The following is a 16,270-nucleotide window of genomic DNA, read 5'->3' as shown; positions in this document are numbered from 1 at the left end:
AAGAATGCTGAGCTTACTACGCAAGCCTCTTACATTCTGATAGGTTACTAAAAGAGAAGTTCGTTTTTTGGAAGGGTGGAAGCAAGACGGGAAGTTGAGGAAGAGGAAGTTGAGGTTGAGGGTGGCACGCTGGAAAGATTTGGAAGCGATATGGGGGGCCTATTCTTCTTCTTAGCCTTAAACTCTTTCACCACCAAATGCTCCGGCCAAAATTTGGCGGAGCAAATAGTGTCAAATTGAGTTGGGGAGATGCTTATCTTAAACGAGGCTATCTCCCTGGCATAAAAGAAGTTAAATTTCTCCACCTTTAAACCCACGGCTTTTATTTTGCTTTGAATAAAAGCAATTACATCATTAGATGTGAGGTCAGGGGCCAGCCGTGAAACAAAAACTTGTCGTTTTGGTGGGACTCCCACCAGTGGTTTAGTCACCACAGGCCTAGTACCTGTGGTGGCAATATCCGGAGGTCCGGAACGTCTATTTACTGTTGGGATCGGGATAGACGGGACAACTAGCGAACTTGCGGACACCACGGACACGGACGCTGCAGACGTACTTGGCTGCACATTCTCCGAGGCGATGAATTCGGCTACCGAATATGCATCGCCAGCAGCTGTCGTTGCCTTTGGAGTGGCAAACGAGATCAACTCCTACACACTTGGAGTGGTCGGAGTCAGTTTTTCGGCGGCACACGGCTGAGTGACGGTTGGCACTTGCAGATCCCGCGGAGTGACCTTTTTGCGCCTCGGAGACTCATTCAGCAGTTTTAAACCGCTAAACTGAGCCTCCATGGCTAGGAGCCGATCGTATTGGTTTTTAAAACCAACGGTCAGCTCCTTAAAGCCACTCCGCGTCTGCCTCATAAAAGATACCATGTCTTTCTCCACCGCACGGCATGCCTCGCCACTGTAATGCAAGCCATTACGTTTGGCTATAGCATCACTCAAGAGGCCAGAAAATCCAGCGCATTTTGCGTGCACTACGCTGTCGCAGAGCCAGCAGGGGACATTCGGCTGATCGTGGGTGATCTGCTTCTTACATGTTTTTTTGGCACAGACCACAGCGTATTCCATTTTATTATTATTTACTTACAATTACTTGCAAAACAAACTGGTATCAGTCCAATGACACAATTACAATTGTGACAGACAACGCTCAAAGCGGAATTGGTAAAAAAAAAAAAAAGAGAGCAGAGTGGAGAGCGGTTATAGCGAGAGCTACTAAACAGAGAGCGCTATTGCTCAGAAAGTTTAAAGAGCGAGAGAGAAAGAACAGTTATTGAAGTTGAGGTGATAGCGAGAGAGTGATAAAACAACAAAAGCTACCAGACGAGAGCGGACTGCAATACAATACTTACTCACTGCAACAACACAAACACAGGCCGACGCCGAAAAATAAAAAGTTAAAAAATGTTTTAACACAAATCAAAAGGCATGCACTCGCGTAATAGAATAGGTTTCCAGATTGTTGTCTGGTTAGGAAGTACAATTAGAATTTAGTTAGGAAAACACCGGCTGTTTATTCAAAACAAAAGGAAAAAATGCGGAGCGCAAAACAAAAACACGTCTGATCACTACGAAAGAGAACGACAGTGACCTTATCGACCTTTGTTGGAAATCGAGTGTCCGATATTCAGGATTTAACGTCTGATGGAAAATGGCGCTATGTGCCAACACATCAACACCCTGCTGATATTCTGTCGCGAGGCTGTAACGTGAGCGAGTTGATTAAGTCTCCATGGTTGTCGGGTACTACGTTTCTAGTCGAAGATTCGCTAAACTGTCCCGCCCCTAGTGGAAAACTTGATATTGACATGGACATGGTTAACTCGGAGAATCGGAAAAGTTTGTTTGCTGCCGTACACGAGACAAATAATATCCTCAACATCGTCGAAAATATCAGCTCGTACACTCACAGTCTGCGTCTCATTGCTTCGATGATTATGTTCATAAGGAGATGTCGGAAGCAATCGACGTTTACCACAACCTCACCGACGCCAGATGAACTTCGTTTTGCTTCACATTGCATTATTTGGAACATTCAACAAACTCATTTTGTAGAGGACATCCGTTTACTTCAGAAGCAAAAACCATTAAAAAGCAGCTTAAAGTTTCTTACTCCCTTTTTAGAAGTCGTGAACGGATTCGAACTTATCAAGGTTGGTGGACGATTGAAATCCTCAGACCTACCAGACGGTCAAAAACATCCGTTGCTGCTGCCTAGTCAGTCCAAATTTGTATGGAACTATATTCGCCATTTGCATCTTCGGAACTATCACGCTGGACCTAAAGCCCTAGTCGCTCTCATTCGTTTGGAGTATTGGATCGTTAACGCCAGAGACTTGGCACGCCGAATTGTTCGCCCCTGTGTACACTGCGTTCGCTACAGACCGAAGCTGCTACAGCAACTCATGGGCTCATTGCCGCCTACGAGACTCGCGCCGGCTCGACCCTTTGAACGCTGTGGAGCTGACATTTGTGGACCCATCAACACATATCTACGCATTCGAGGAAAGGGACCCACAAAATCATACATAGCCGTGTTCGTTTGCCTTCTCACCAAGGCCGTTCACATCGAAGTAGTCTCTGACTTGTCAACAAAGGCGTTCTTAAATGCGTTGATACGGATGGGAGGTCGTCGCAAGCTGCCGGCAGACATCTTCTGCGACAATGCCACTAACTTTGTAGGGGCATCGAATCAACTGCAGGAACTAAAAAGGATTATGTTTTTAAAGCAGACCCAAGATGAAATCTATAAATTTTGCCCATCTGACTTTATTAATTTCCATTTTATTCCCCCCAGGGCACCTCATTTCGGAGGCCTGTGGGAAGCGGAAGTCAAGAGTGCAAAGGGGCTTTTAAATCGTACGCTGGCCCACACCATTTTCACCATTGAAGAGTTGAGCACTGTCGTCGTTGAGACCCGCCGCTTTCGTCAGACCCAAATGACTATAGCACTCTCACGGCTGGTCATCTCTTGGTTGGCGAATTATTGCGATCACTACCTGAAAGGTCCCTCGAGAATATCAAGCTGTCAAGTATGGACCGCTACGATGCGATTACGGCCGGTTTTGGAAGCAATGGTCTGCTGACTACGTCAACGAATTGCGATCGCGCACGAAGTGGACAGTACCCTCAACGAACCTCACCGAGGGCACGTTGGTCATCATCCATGAGGACAACCTGCCACCGCTACGCTGGAAACTAGGCCGAGTGCAGTCTACTGTGCTTGGGAAGGATGGACTTGTACGGGTGGTGCACTTCCGCACTGCAAATGGAACATGTTGCAGGCCAATACACAAGTTGGCAATTCTTCCGGTGGTTTGAAAGCAGTCCTTTAAACGGGGCCGGGATGTTCGGTCAAACTCCTTTAAAGAACAAAGTACTCAAATGACCCTCGAAAAAAAGAGAGCCTACGCTCACTTTTTGTATTTACTCTCACCATGATTGTACTAAACTCACCACTGTATTCTCTCTCTTATGCCCAGTACTCAAGCACTAAGATTTGTAATAAATAGTTATTGCCTAATGCTCAACTGTATCGATCGACTTTTCTCTTTTATATATAGACTTTGATTCGTTTGCAGAAAAAAAAACTAACAAACCCCCACCCGTGAATTAACATTAATGCGGAAAACGCTCCGTGTATAAACACTAAGTAAAGCTCACTTACAATTGCGTTCCCGCGACGAAAGATGACCCGCTTCCGCTGGCTGATATTAGCTCACTGGTCGGACACTTTTGAACTCAAACTTGCTTCTTTTCAAACCCTAGTTATTTTATCGGACACACAGACACAAGTCACACCGACACATGTATCGCACGGCTAGGCAGAGGTCGTTAACAAAACATTTCACGGCGTTATTCCAGAACAGAAGGCTCTAATAGACCAATATCTACGGCGGGGTATTTATATGAACGAGAATTTATTCTTACACTGCTACTAATTCCATTTGTGGTTAGGTTCGCACGCGGTTCCCGATCTCCGCACTGGCAGCGTCGATTTGTTTTCGATCAGTTTTCCTAGGTCATAGCACCGCCGGTTACACGTCAAATCCGCTCTCTTGGCTCGATCAGCCGGCCGGCCTCGCCCCGCGCAGCAAAAGAATATCATCTATTCTGGGCAGTGGGAATTTTTCTGATAATATTTTTTGTTTATTTGGCGGTAGTCAATCACTAGGCGCCATCTTTTACTATCTGAATTTGGTAAGGGTTCTACTTTTTGTCTTTTATTAGTTTGCACACTTGTTTTATTACTTCCTCTTTTTGACTATGGGAAATTCTATAGTATTTAATATATCATCTTTCATTATCATCTTTTGTTTATACAAATTATTAGTTGATATTTGGTGCATTTTTCTGTGAGAATGGTTTTGTGTGGGAACATTTGTAATTAGTTTGTTTAAAATTTCGGTGTGTTTAGGATTGGTGGTCATAAAGTCTTTCAGCACTATCCGCTGATAGGGACGGACGGACGGACGGACGGACAGACGCGCGGACAGATAGATATGGGTCAATTGACTCGGCTATTGATGCTGATCAAGAATATCTATACTTTATGGGGTCCGAAACGCTTCCTTCTGGACGTTACACACATCCACTTTTTACACAAATCTAATATACCCCAATACACATTTTGAGTATCGGGTATAACAACAATTTTACGGAAGAGCAGCATCTGCAGGATAACAAAATGCTATATTTTGAGAAATTCAAGATATATAATAATTTTCTTATAGCTCCCATACTCTACCTGGCCGCGTCTCGTAACGTTCCCGCTCTTAATTTAATAAAGATATAATGCAATGAAGCATGACAAAACCCTAGTGCGAACAGGCTGAAACACTGAACATTAAAAAATTTTGTTTAGAAAAGGAGACCTGTTCATTTTTGTTATATTAGTTGAATTCATTCATTCTTGAGTAATATCAGCGTCAGATATATAAACAAATATATATTTTTTGATTTTAATAGTAATATTGTATAAAATATATTTATCTTTTCAAGAATGGATCCAGACAGAAATGTTAAACGCCTACGGAAGCTGTTCGGTGTGTCTCGTACTATATTAAAACGGGCAGCACGTCGTCCTAGTGTAAGCGATCAGGAGCGTGAAGAACAGCAGCGAAAGCGATTTCAATTTCTTCGAGAAATGCGTCAGCAGCGGATCTCTAGTCTTGGTGCTAATCACCGGTATGTTTTAGAAATATGTGCAGATATGTGTGGCCTAGATACAGAGGAAGTGGTAACAGGGGTTGTGGACGAAAATAAGTATGTCGACAATCTAAACGGACTATTTAATGAGAGAGGCCCAATGGCAATCATGCTCAGTAACGCGGAAATGATGGGTTATCCTACCGAGTCTGGACGTTATCAAGAAAAGCTCAAGTATACCGAAATACAGAGAACTATCTGTTTACGGGCCGACTCAGTGGACATGATTGGTAAATGGATGGTTGTTTATCGGCATCACAATGACAGGTCCATTGAAAATCGTACAGTGAGCGATGAGGTGGCAATGTTTATGATTAACGCAGAAGAGCGAAACGCTTGCTTAAATGTAGTTAAAACCTTTATCGATTATGTTTTAAAACCATCGGTTGAGGCTGTAACAGAGTTTGGTCTGGCGGAAAAAGAGCAACTTCAAAAGTTTTTTCATATACTTAATATGTATAATACGTTTCTCAAATCCTCAGAAGCAACTGTGTCTTCGCGTGTACTTTTTGATGTGTCACACGACCTATTCAAAGGGTTTTTACTAGTAAGATGGCAAATTGAAGCAAGCTCAAAAATAGTGACGCGTGTTCGTCTAGTTGAGAGATATTTTGAACAATGGCTCAGACAAATCCAGGGGATACTAGTTGAAGGAAAACAAATTCAGCGTGACACTCCAGATGTAGGTCCATTACAAATGTTGGTGAATTGGCGACGTATGCTGGCAAGATATACTTCAATTACAGAGTTTGTTACATCACGGGCATTTAATAACCACAAGGACTGTTTGACCTTATCACGATCATCAAAACTATTGAATGTAAGTAATTTAAATAAAATTCGTATTTGTGTGGATTATTGTTTTACTATGACGATGGTATATCGAGTATTTATTAACTGGCGGAAGAGAAATGAGGATGAAGAAATGAAGAAGAAACAAATCTTTCATATAAATTACACATATTCCGTTCCCGACATCTACAGTTTTTCTTCTCCCGTTTTCACCGTTGTCGAACCATACCTGTCTCCTGTGCGCCATTGTATGTTAAGTCTGTTATTCGAAAGCCGTCTTCTCGATACTTATCTGCCTTTAGTGCGACTACAGAAAATATGTTTTTCTGCGAGGCATTAATTTGGTCTGAACAACTCTGAACTAGGACGACTCTAATTTGCTTTCCATCGGCCATTGGATACTTGCACACATATTCTGACCGATTTTTTCAAGTTTTAGGGTTTATACCCGATGCTCAAAATGCTCACGGTTACAATTGTATTTCAAAATTGAATTGAATTGATATGGAACCTGCACAAGTGTATTTCATAGTTTCGTACTACCCCCTTCCGGCCACACAAACGACGAAAAGAGACTATTAAAGATAGTCTTGATCATGTTGATCAATATATATTCTTGACAAGCATCAATAGCCGAGTCGATCGAGTCGTGCGTCCGTCCCTATCAGCGCCTAGTGCTCAAAGACTATAAGAGCTAGTCTTTCAGTCTGTATTTCAAAACTTCGCCCCGCCCCTTTCCGCCGCCACTAAGTAAATAAATGTACAGTTGTGGTCCGCAGCAACTCACAACGTTCCCCCTCGCTTTTTTTTGTGTACTGAATTCGTTTTGTTAATTATGCCTTTGTATTGGCAATCAAATTACATAAAACTTAAGGAAATCGAAAAATTCGTAAAATAAAGAACAAACGAAATCTGTAACCTGTAACTTTGCCAACTATTAAAATCAATATTTGATCTGTCAACGGGAACTCGCAATTTTGTGTTGTTTTGGTTTATTTGGTGAAGTAAAATTTAAGATGTTATTAGAAAAAATATAAATTATTATATCTTAATATACATATACGAAAATAAACTTCAAATTGTATTAATATAAACTTAAAGTATCAGCAAACATGACATAATTGCGATTTAATTTTCACAATATGGCTGATACCCCAAAACACATCCTGAGACTGAATTTTATGTTAAAATTTAAGCTTAGTCGGTGCATAATTTTTAGAGTTTTTAAGTCATAGCAGAGCATTTATATATATAGATTTAGTATATAGATTTATATTTATACCCGATACTCAAAAGGAGTATTGGGGTATATTCGATTTGTGGTGAAAATCGATGTGTGTAACGTCCAGAAGGAATCATTTCCGACCCCATAAAGTATATATATTCTTGATCAGCATCAATAGCTGTCTCTCTCTAACACACGCGTATCATAGCCGGCTTTGCTTAGCGTAAAACATTAGCGCCTAGATCTCACAGACTATAAAAGCTAGAGCAACCACATTTTGATCCACACTCCTGTGATATCGGACCTTGACGAGTTTGTTTCAAAATTTTGCCACACCTGCTTTCGCCCCCACAAAGGACGAAAATCTGGGGATATCCACAAATCTTAAAGACTATTAACGCTAGAGTAACCAAATTTGGTATCCGCACTCCTGTTAGATCTCACTATAAAACGTATATCACAAAATTTCGCCCCACACCCCTTCCGCCACCACAAAAGACGAAAATCTGTTGCATCCACAATATTGCAGATTTGAGAAAACTAAAAACGCAGAATCATAGATAATGACCATATCTATGAGATTGCAGAATATGGATCAGATCAGATCATTTTTATAGCCATAAGGAACATTGTGAGCCGACATGGGTCGCTGATTTATGTTATCTAGGCAATAAATTTTATACGTAACCAACCGTTATATACGAGAAAGAATGTATTAGAGCGTAGCCCCTGCAAATCGATTTGTTCATTCTGGAAATATTACTAACTCGATCTGATGCAGATTCGGCAATCTAGCGGATCGATGCCCTCTGTTTAAGATCATTTACATTTGAACTTCGCTTCGAAGAGTACATTATAGTTACTTAAAAATATTTTTGTGAGACTTTAATGCGTACTTTTCTTTTAGCGGTGGGCTGAAATTGACAACCAGGTCACATTGGCTTTAAATGAAGCTAAAGACAACGTTCGTTATATATCTTCGTTGCAAAAATTTTGGGACCCATTATATAGGTAAAGTGCTTAAAGACAGCATGGTTGACATTATTCTGAAATTTGTTATCACAGGTCGTCTCCTGATGATATTATCAGCAGCTTACCTGGACTAATGGTCGCAATACGAAATGTGTCCAAAACTGCTCACTACTTTAATACACCCGTTAATGTGACAGGGCTTATGGTGAAGATATCCAATCAACTTACTATTACTAGCAAAAGCTTTATTACTGAGAGTGAACACCGAAGTCATTGGCATATACCTTCTTCCGAACTAATCGAAAAGATTGAAAAATGTAAAGATGTTATGGAGAACTATAAAAATATATATATGCATACAGTTGAGGAGATGAAAAGCAGCAATGAACGTCCATGGATTGTATCTTCAGTTTACATATTCACATGCTTAGAGAAATTTCTACAGCGTCTTCAAAAAGTAAAATGGATTGCTAATACTGAAATAACATATTCTATCTTAGATCGTATTATGATTAGTGGAATGGAAAGGTTTAACGCTCTGATAAAAGGAGCCCGTATAACTATTAGCAGTAAAATTTACGATCCGTTAAACTATCGAATTGAAACGTTTAATACGGATTTTGAAAAATTCGTAAATGAGGTAGAAGAAGCGGAGGTTGGTATGCAGCAGTTTGTCAAATTACTTTCAACTGAATGCCCGTCTGCTGAATCAGTATTATTAGTGCTTAAGCGGTTTGAAGCTTTAAATTTGGAGTGTCTCTGTCTCGATCGCCGTTACTTGGAAGTAGCTGAAATGTTGGAAAAAGAAATGTTTTTGTTAAAGGATGTATACAATGAGGAACGGGGAAATCCCTTTATACCTCGAAACCTGCCTCCCGTTGCCGGTCGTATTGTCTGGATTCGTTCAATTTTTAAAAAAATTGATGTTCCCATGCAGGCTTTGAAGCTTCGTCAATGTGTCCTTTCTCATAAAAAGGCACAGCGAACTGTACGCTATTATAACTATATGAATGGCATAATTTGTCACTATGAGATGGCTTATCACAAAGCTTGGTTTGACTACGTTGAGGAAGTGCGTTGCCTTCTCAATGCTCCTGTGATGACAATAAATAAGGATGAAGCATTATATACCGTTAACTTAGATCGCGCCATTTTACAACTGATATCAGAAACAGAGTGGATGTGGAAGCTTCATCTAGAGGTACCTAATATGGCTGCAACTTTAACTTATTGCAAAGATCGTTTATTAGGACCTGCAACAACTTTAAAATTAAGTTTGGAACGATTTGATCGGTTGCGATCGTCATTGACACCTGTTTTTATAAACATAATGCGATTTCGGTTACAAGAAGTGTCTATTTTGTTAAAATCTTCGCTATCATCCGTCACTTGGATATCTGAAAACCTTGAAGAATATGTAAAAAAAGTTTGCCAGGTAAGATAGAATTTATATATATTTTTTAAATTTATAGTTAAATTCTCATCTTCACAGAAAATATTAGATGTAGAAACCTTTTTCAAAATGATTTTGGACATTGAAGAACTTCGAATATTGCAGGAAATGTATAGTATATCGGAATTTCTTTACATATACATTCCTGATGAACCAGTCTCTTCATACGAATTTCTTGAAGAGAGCAACAAATTACGATCTGAAATAGGTAACTTCTTATATCTTTATTTTGTTGACCAGTTTTTCTCACTCTATTATTATTTAAGAAAATAATCCATCAATAATATTTTCCCACATGATCATTTAGAGCGCGTGTTGGAAAAAAAATCTGTGTGTATGGAGCGTGCCGTTATTGACATAATAAATATGTTTATTGATTTACTTGATTTTGATCAAACTGATTCAAAGGGTAGAAGAGTCTTTCAGCTGCCACCAGAAAAACTGAATGATTCGAATTGGCGAACAGAGGGATTTTTACCCATAGATAAATGGGATTTTATACAATTCCATAAAATATATCGGACCATTTATCTGGCACCTGAGGATGTGCTAAAGACCCTTCAGTTTCGTAACTATGAAAATATTCGATATGAACTTCATCATTTGCGTAACGATTGCATGGATTTATTTTCGTATTATAACTCGAAGATAATTTTGGCGCTAGTAGCTGGTTCTAAGCGGTCATTAGATTTTGTGCGCCAAAATATACTCAGGTGAGCTATTTTCATTATCAATTGTAGTAGTTGTGTGTTCTTTATTTAACCCGCACCTTAAAATCTGTAGGTAAAAACGAGAAGGAACGGTGTGAGCCGCGATAATGACACGGCTGTACTTTTATATCCGGTAATCAGTCATTATGCATATATGTGAGATTATAATTTATTTAACTTTTGTATCGCTGTTCGCAAAAGGGACGAACTGATTCTTTCTCACCGGTTATCCTCCTTATACCTAAAACCAAATTTTATTAGATTTATAGAATATTTTATTTGTTTCTCAGAAGGAAGAGTTTCCGTCCCCATAAAGTATATATATTCTTGAATAGCCAAGTCGACTGAGCCATGTCTGTCTATCCGTTCCAAATCTCAGAGCCTTTTAAGACTAGAGTAATAAAATTTGGTATCCACACTCCTGTTAGATCTAACTATAACACGTGTATTTAAAAATTTTGCCCGACCCCCTTCCGGTACCACAAAGGACGACAATCTGTGGCATCCACAAATCGCAAAGACAATTAGAGCTAAAGCAACCAAACTTTGTATCCACACTTCTGTTAGATCTCACTGTTCAAGTGTATTTAAAAATTTCGGCCCACCCCCTTCCGCCCCCACAAAGGACGCTGAGATTTGCAATTCGAATAGCTACTAAATATTTTGTTATATCACATATTAAGGTGACTGTAGGTGTACACCTTAATGGTGTAGTCATTTCCATTCTCTGATCGTGGTAAGGGACCAATAGTGTCTATTATCACTCTGTCGAAAGCATATATTGGTGTGTTTGTAATAATTAGAGGTGATCTTGTATGTTTCGTCGTTTTCGACGCCAGGCACTTTTTATGTACTCTTTGATATGACGTGTCATATTTTCCAATAATAGTGTCTTCTAATTTTTGCTAATTATACTCGATACTCAAAATGAGTATTGGGGTATATTAGATTTGTGGTAAAAGTGGATGTGTGTAACGTCCAGAAGGAATCGTTTCCGACCCCATAAAGTATATATATTCTTGATCAGCATCAATAGCCGAGTCGATTGAGCCATGTCTGTCTGTCCGTCTGTCCGTCCGTCCGTCTGTCCGTCCCCTTCAGCGCCTAATGCTCAAAGACTATAAGAGTTAGAGCAACGATGTTTTGGATCCAGACTTCTGTGATATGTCACTGCTACAAAAATATTTCAAAACTTTGCCCCGCCCACTTCCGCCCCCACAAAGGGCGAAAATCTGTGGCATCCACAATTTTAAAGATACGAGAAAACTAAAAACGCAGAATCGTAGAAGATGCCTATATCTTACAGAGTGCAAAATCTGAACCAGATCGTATAATTATTATAGCCAGAATCACGAAAACAATTTCACTCTTTCTCGCTCTGTCTCACTCTAACACACAGGTTTCATGGTCGGTTTTGCCAATTGCAAAATATGAGTTCAAGGATCTCAGAACCCATAAGAGCTAGAGCAACCAAATTTGGTATCCACACTCCTGTGATATCGGACCTTGACCGTTTCATGTCCAAATTTCGCCACACCCCCTTCCGCCCCCGCAAAGGACGAAAATCTGGGGCAACCACAAATCTCAGAGACTATTAAGGCTAGAGTAACCAAATTTGGTACACACACTCCTTTAAGATGTTTTATAGCCAAAAGGAACAAACCAATTTGCACTGACTGCGCAGCGCCCGACGTCACGCTCAAACTGATTTTCTGTCTCTCTCGCACACACTCTTTGTCGTGTCGCTTAATATTAGCGCCATCTGCCGGAGGAGAGCCATACTGACTTAGTATCGGGTATAACTGTAGAGTTGCGGTGTCCGCAGCAACTCACAACGTTCCCCCTCGTTTTTTTGTTATGCCTGTGTGACTTCCTTCAATTGGATAGTAATGGTATGTGAACAGTAACGCTTCTTGATCCTGATCCGGCCTGAGTAGCGTTACTCTTAATAATTTGAATATTTTATGACCCATTTCATTAAAAGTATCTATTGAAACCATAGCTCGCAAACGACGGTCAACACTTTTTCCCATTGCTGTCTCGTCACTGACAAAACCGAAAAAGACCACGCAGAAACGGTCTCTCACTGAGCAGAACACTTTTTGTCTCTTCGCTTGTGTTATGTGTTTCGGGTTTTCAGTTGAGTCCGACACACGATCGTGTCTCACAATAAAAACTTAAAGAGACACTTTGGTGAAGCGCTCGCAGTAAAAGTGTCTTTAAAAGAGCAGAACCCAAAAAGTGTCTGAGTAAAGTGTTTTTAGTTTTTTTTTTCATGTGTATGTGTATATGTATGTTTCATGTCTTCCGCATCTTTTGGGCTATTGTAAGCATCATACGTACAAGCACGCAAAAAAAACTTTGTTCGTTCGCTTGAGACAAGATGCTCAGTGAAAAACAGGAACAAAAGAGAAGTGAAAAAATCGGTCTTTGCTTGAGCGAAGAGCGAGTTGAGCAAAAACAGATTTGATCGGGTCTTTTCAGTCCATTTTCTCAATCTGTCCGTCAGACAGATTTTTTATCAGACACGCCGAAAGTGTCAACAGTTAATTGCGAGCTATGATTGAAACTGATTTAAAGACCTTTTCGCTCGGTGCCACTTTGAGTCTGCTGTTTTTATGTATACCAGCTAGCCTTTTAAGCCTTTGGAAGAACTGACCTAAGTCGAGAATTCCATTGGTGCACAAATCGCTAACGTCAATTCTTACTATAACTTTATTACCTCGTTTTAATAAACATTGAGATTTAGTTATTCGTAAGCTCAATACTTTTCGCACTTCGTCATTTGTGATGACTTCATGAACGTTGGGCGTAGAAGCGTTTACAAGAGTTTGCATAGTCAAATTTACTTCTTCATTTCCTGCGCAGGATTTATTCCGTTTACTTTGGTTTCTTGTAGTGACTTTGCAGAGATATTTTTACAATCATTTTTTTATTTTGATGCGTGATAATGCACCGGCCACTAAATTGTCTTTTCCTTTGAGATATTCTAAAGCAAAATCATACTCTTCTAAGTCTAATCTCGTTCTCGTTTATTTTGAACTAGGTTCTATCATTGAAAGGTCATTAACCTAACCTATCATTGAAAACAAATATTTTAATGGTCTGTTTCAATTGTAAAGTGTATACCATATATATATGGTCGAAAATGTGTTATTGCCCAGTGAGTGGCTGTCAATTCTTGCTCTGTGGTATTCGTATTGCTATCTCCTTTTGTAAATGAGCGGGAAGCATTATGCTACGGGAAAATGTTTATCGCCATATTTTGATTTAAAACTGCTCAGCATGCTTGTGTACTGGCATCTGTTATGATGCAAAATTCTTTATTACAATCTGGGTATTTCAATAAAGTAGGCTTCATTAGAGTAATTTTTACATAATCAAATGCTTTTTGGCATTCGCTTGTCTATTCAAATTGTATATTTTTCTTACATAATCTTGTTGTGTGGGGTAAATAATCAGCAAAGTCTTTAATGAATCGTCTTTAATAATTGCAAATTGCACCAAATCTTCTAGCGCTATCTGCGTCTGTAGGGACTGGATATTTTTCGATGACATCGTATTTCTTGTCATCTGGTAAAATACCTTACACTAGGAAAGTCACTTCGTGCATGAAGAAAGAGTAATTTTCTGGATGTAACTTAAGGTTGTGCTTTGATCAACCGGAACAACCGATGACATTAGGTCATCCATGTACAAGAATGCTTGCGAAGGATCTAATTCTGAAAATGCTATTGTCATCATTATTTGAAAAGAATTTGGCGCTATTTTAAAACCATAAAACCATTGCTCGTTGAAAAAGACGTTATATTTCTGGAATTTTCTTTAAACTCAATTTGATGATCTGCGTAATTGATCAGGAATGTCGTCTATGCGTGGCAGTGGGAATTTATCGGAAAGTAATTTGTTATTTATTTGACGATAGTCTATTACTAATCCGGTAATCCTTTCTTTGGGACAAGAAGTATTGGGCTATTTTATTCTGATACGGAAGGTTCTACTATTTTATCTAAAATGAGTTTTGTGACTTGTTCGTTAACTTCCTCTTTGTGAGTATGAGGTATTCTGTAATTATACCCGATACTCAAAATAAGTATTGGGGTATATTAGATTTGTGGTAAAAGTGGATGTGTGTAACGTCCGGAAGGAATCGTTTCCGACCCCATAAAGTATATATATTCTTGATCAGCATCAATAGCCGAGTCGATTAAGCCCTGTCTGTCTGTCCGTCCCTATCAGCGCCTAGTGCTCAAAGACTATAAAAGCTAGAGCAACGACATTTTATATCCGGACTTCTGTCATATGTCACTGTTACAAGTTTATTTCAAAACTATTTAAACTATTTATTTAAACATACTGACTGAAGTATCGGGTATAGATGTAGAGTTGCGGTCTCCGCAGCAAACTCACAACGTTCCCTCTCGTTTTTGTTTTCTTTTGCGTTTTCATTTGTCGTTGCGGCTGTAACAGCTGCAAAACTGAACGAAGAAGTAGAGGGAGATACAGATTGTTTTTTGTAATAAACGTGCTTCGCGAATGCTGCATTTATTTCGTGTTTTTATTGTCAGGATTTCTTTCTGCTCTATATATTTTTATACCCGATACTCAAAATGAGTATTGGGGTATATTAGATTTGTGGTAAAAGTGGATGTGTGTAACGTCCAGAAGGAATCGTTTCCGACCCCATAAAGTATATATATTCTTGATCAGCATCAATAGCCGAGTCGATTGAGCCATGTCTGTCTGTCCGTCCGTCCGTCTGTCCGTCCGTCCGTCTGTCCGTCTGTCCGTCCCCTTCAGCGCCTAATGATCAAAGACTATAAGAGCTAGAGCAACGATGTTTTGGATCCAGACTTCTGTGATATGTCACTGCTACAAAAATATTTTAAAACTTTGCCCCGCCCACTTCCGCCCCCACAAAGGGCGAAAATCTGTGGCATCCACAATTTTAAAGATACGAGAAAACAAAAAACGCAGAATCGTAGAGAATGACTATATCTTTTAGACTGCAGAATCTGAATTGGATCGTATTACTATTATAGCCAGCGTCAAGAAAACAATTTCATTTGTTCTTGCCCTGTCTCTCTCTAACACACAGGTAGCATAGGCGGCTTTGCTTAGAGTAAAACATTAGCGCCTAGATCTCAGAGACTATAAAAGCTATTGCAACCAAATTTCGTATCCACACTCCTAATACATCGGACCGAGACGAGTTTGTTTCAAAATTTCGCCACACCCTCTTCCGCCCCCGCAAAGGAAGCAAATCTGGGGATATTCACAAATATCAGAGACTATTAAAGCTAGAGTAACCAAATTTGGTATCCGCACTTCTGTTAGATCTCACTATAAAACCTTTATCTCAAAATTTCGTCCCACCCCCTTCCGCCCCCACAAAGGACGAAAATCTGTTGCATCCACAATATTGCAGATTTGAGAAAACTAAAAACGCAGAATCATAGATAACGACCATATCTATCAGATTGCAGAATCTGGATCAGATCAGATCATTTTTATAGCCAAAGGAAACAAATCAATTTGCAGTGGCTACGCAGCGCCCGACGCCACGCTCAGACTGATTTTCTGTCTCTCTCGCACGCACTCTTTGTCGTGTCGCTTAATATTAGCGGCGTCTGCCGGAGGAGAGCCATACTGACTTAGTATCGGGTATAACTGTAGAGTTGCGGTGTCCGCAGCAACTCACAACGTTCCCCCTCGTTTACTACTAGGGGAGTTGGCAGGGTGTTGCTCAAAGCAATTAGCACAGTGGATGCGTGTGCATTTTGCGTTCGGGTGGGTGGAAAGTTGCAGGTGGGACAAACGGCAGTATTTGTGCAATACTTAGCTCTATGGCCTAGTAGTTGGCTTGTTTCCGGTTGTAGACAAACGTGATCTTGTGTGATGTAAA

General features: G+C 39.9%; 1 protein-coding gene across 1 annotated transcript in view; it reads left to right on the top strand.

Annotated features, from left to right (window-relative positions):
• Positions 1 to 5,007: 5,007 nt before the first annotated feature.
• Positions 5,008 to 16,270, top strand: part of LOC6602918 (dynein heavy chain 8, axonemal) — a 109,258-nt gene continuing 97,995 nt past the window's right edge. The window contains exons 1-6 of the mRNA XM_026991071.1: positions 5,008 to 6,033; positions 8,138 to 8,241; positions 8,296 to 8,471; positions 8,526 to 9,637; positions 9,695 to 9,863; positions 9,963 to 10,368. Of these exons, the coding sequence (XP_026846872.1) occupies positions 5,008 to 6,033; positions 8,138 to 8,241; positions 8,296 to 8,471; positions 8,526 to 9,637; positions 9,695 to 9,863; positions 9,963 to 10,368 (2,993 nt within the window). The remainder of the gene's footprint in view (positions 6,034 to 8,137; positions 8,242 to 8,295; positions 8,472 to 8,525; positions 9,638 to 9,694; positions 9,864 to 9,962; positions 10,369 to 16,270) is intronic.

Source organism: Drosophila persimilis, unplaced genomic scaffold, assembly GCF_003286085.1.
Source record: "Drosophila persimilis strain 14011-0111.01,24,50 unplaced genomic scaffold, DperRS2 tig00000652-arrow-arrow-pilon, whole genome shotgun sequence".
Classification (NCBI taxonomy): domain Eukaryota; kingdom Metazoa; phylum Arthropoda; class Insecta; order Diptera; family Drosophilidae; genus Drosophila; species Drosophila persimilis.
Note: the sequence above shows the minus strand (reverse complement) of the source record. Positions and strands in the feature narration are given on the sequence as shown.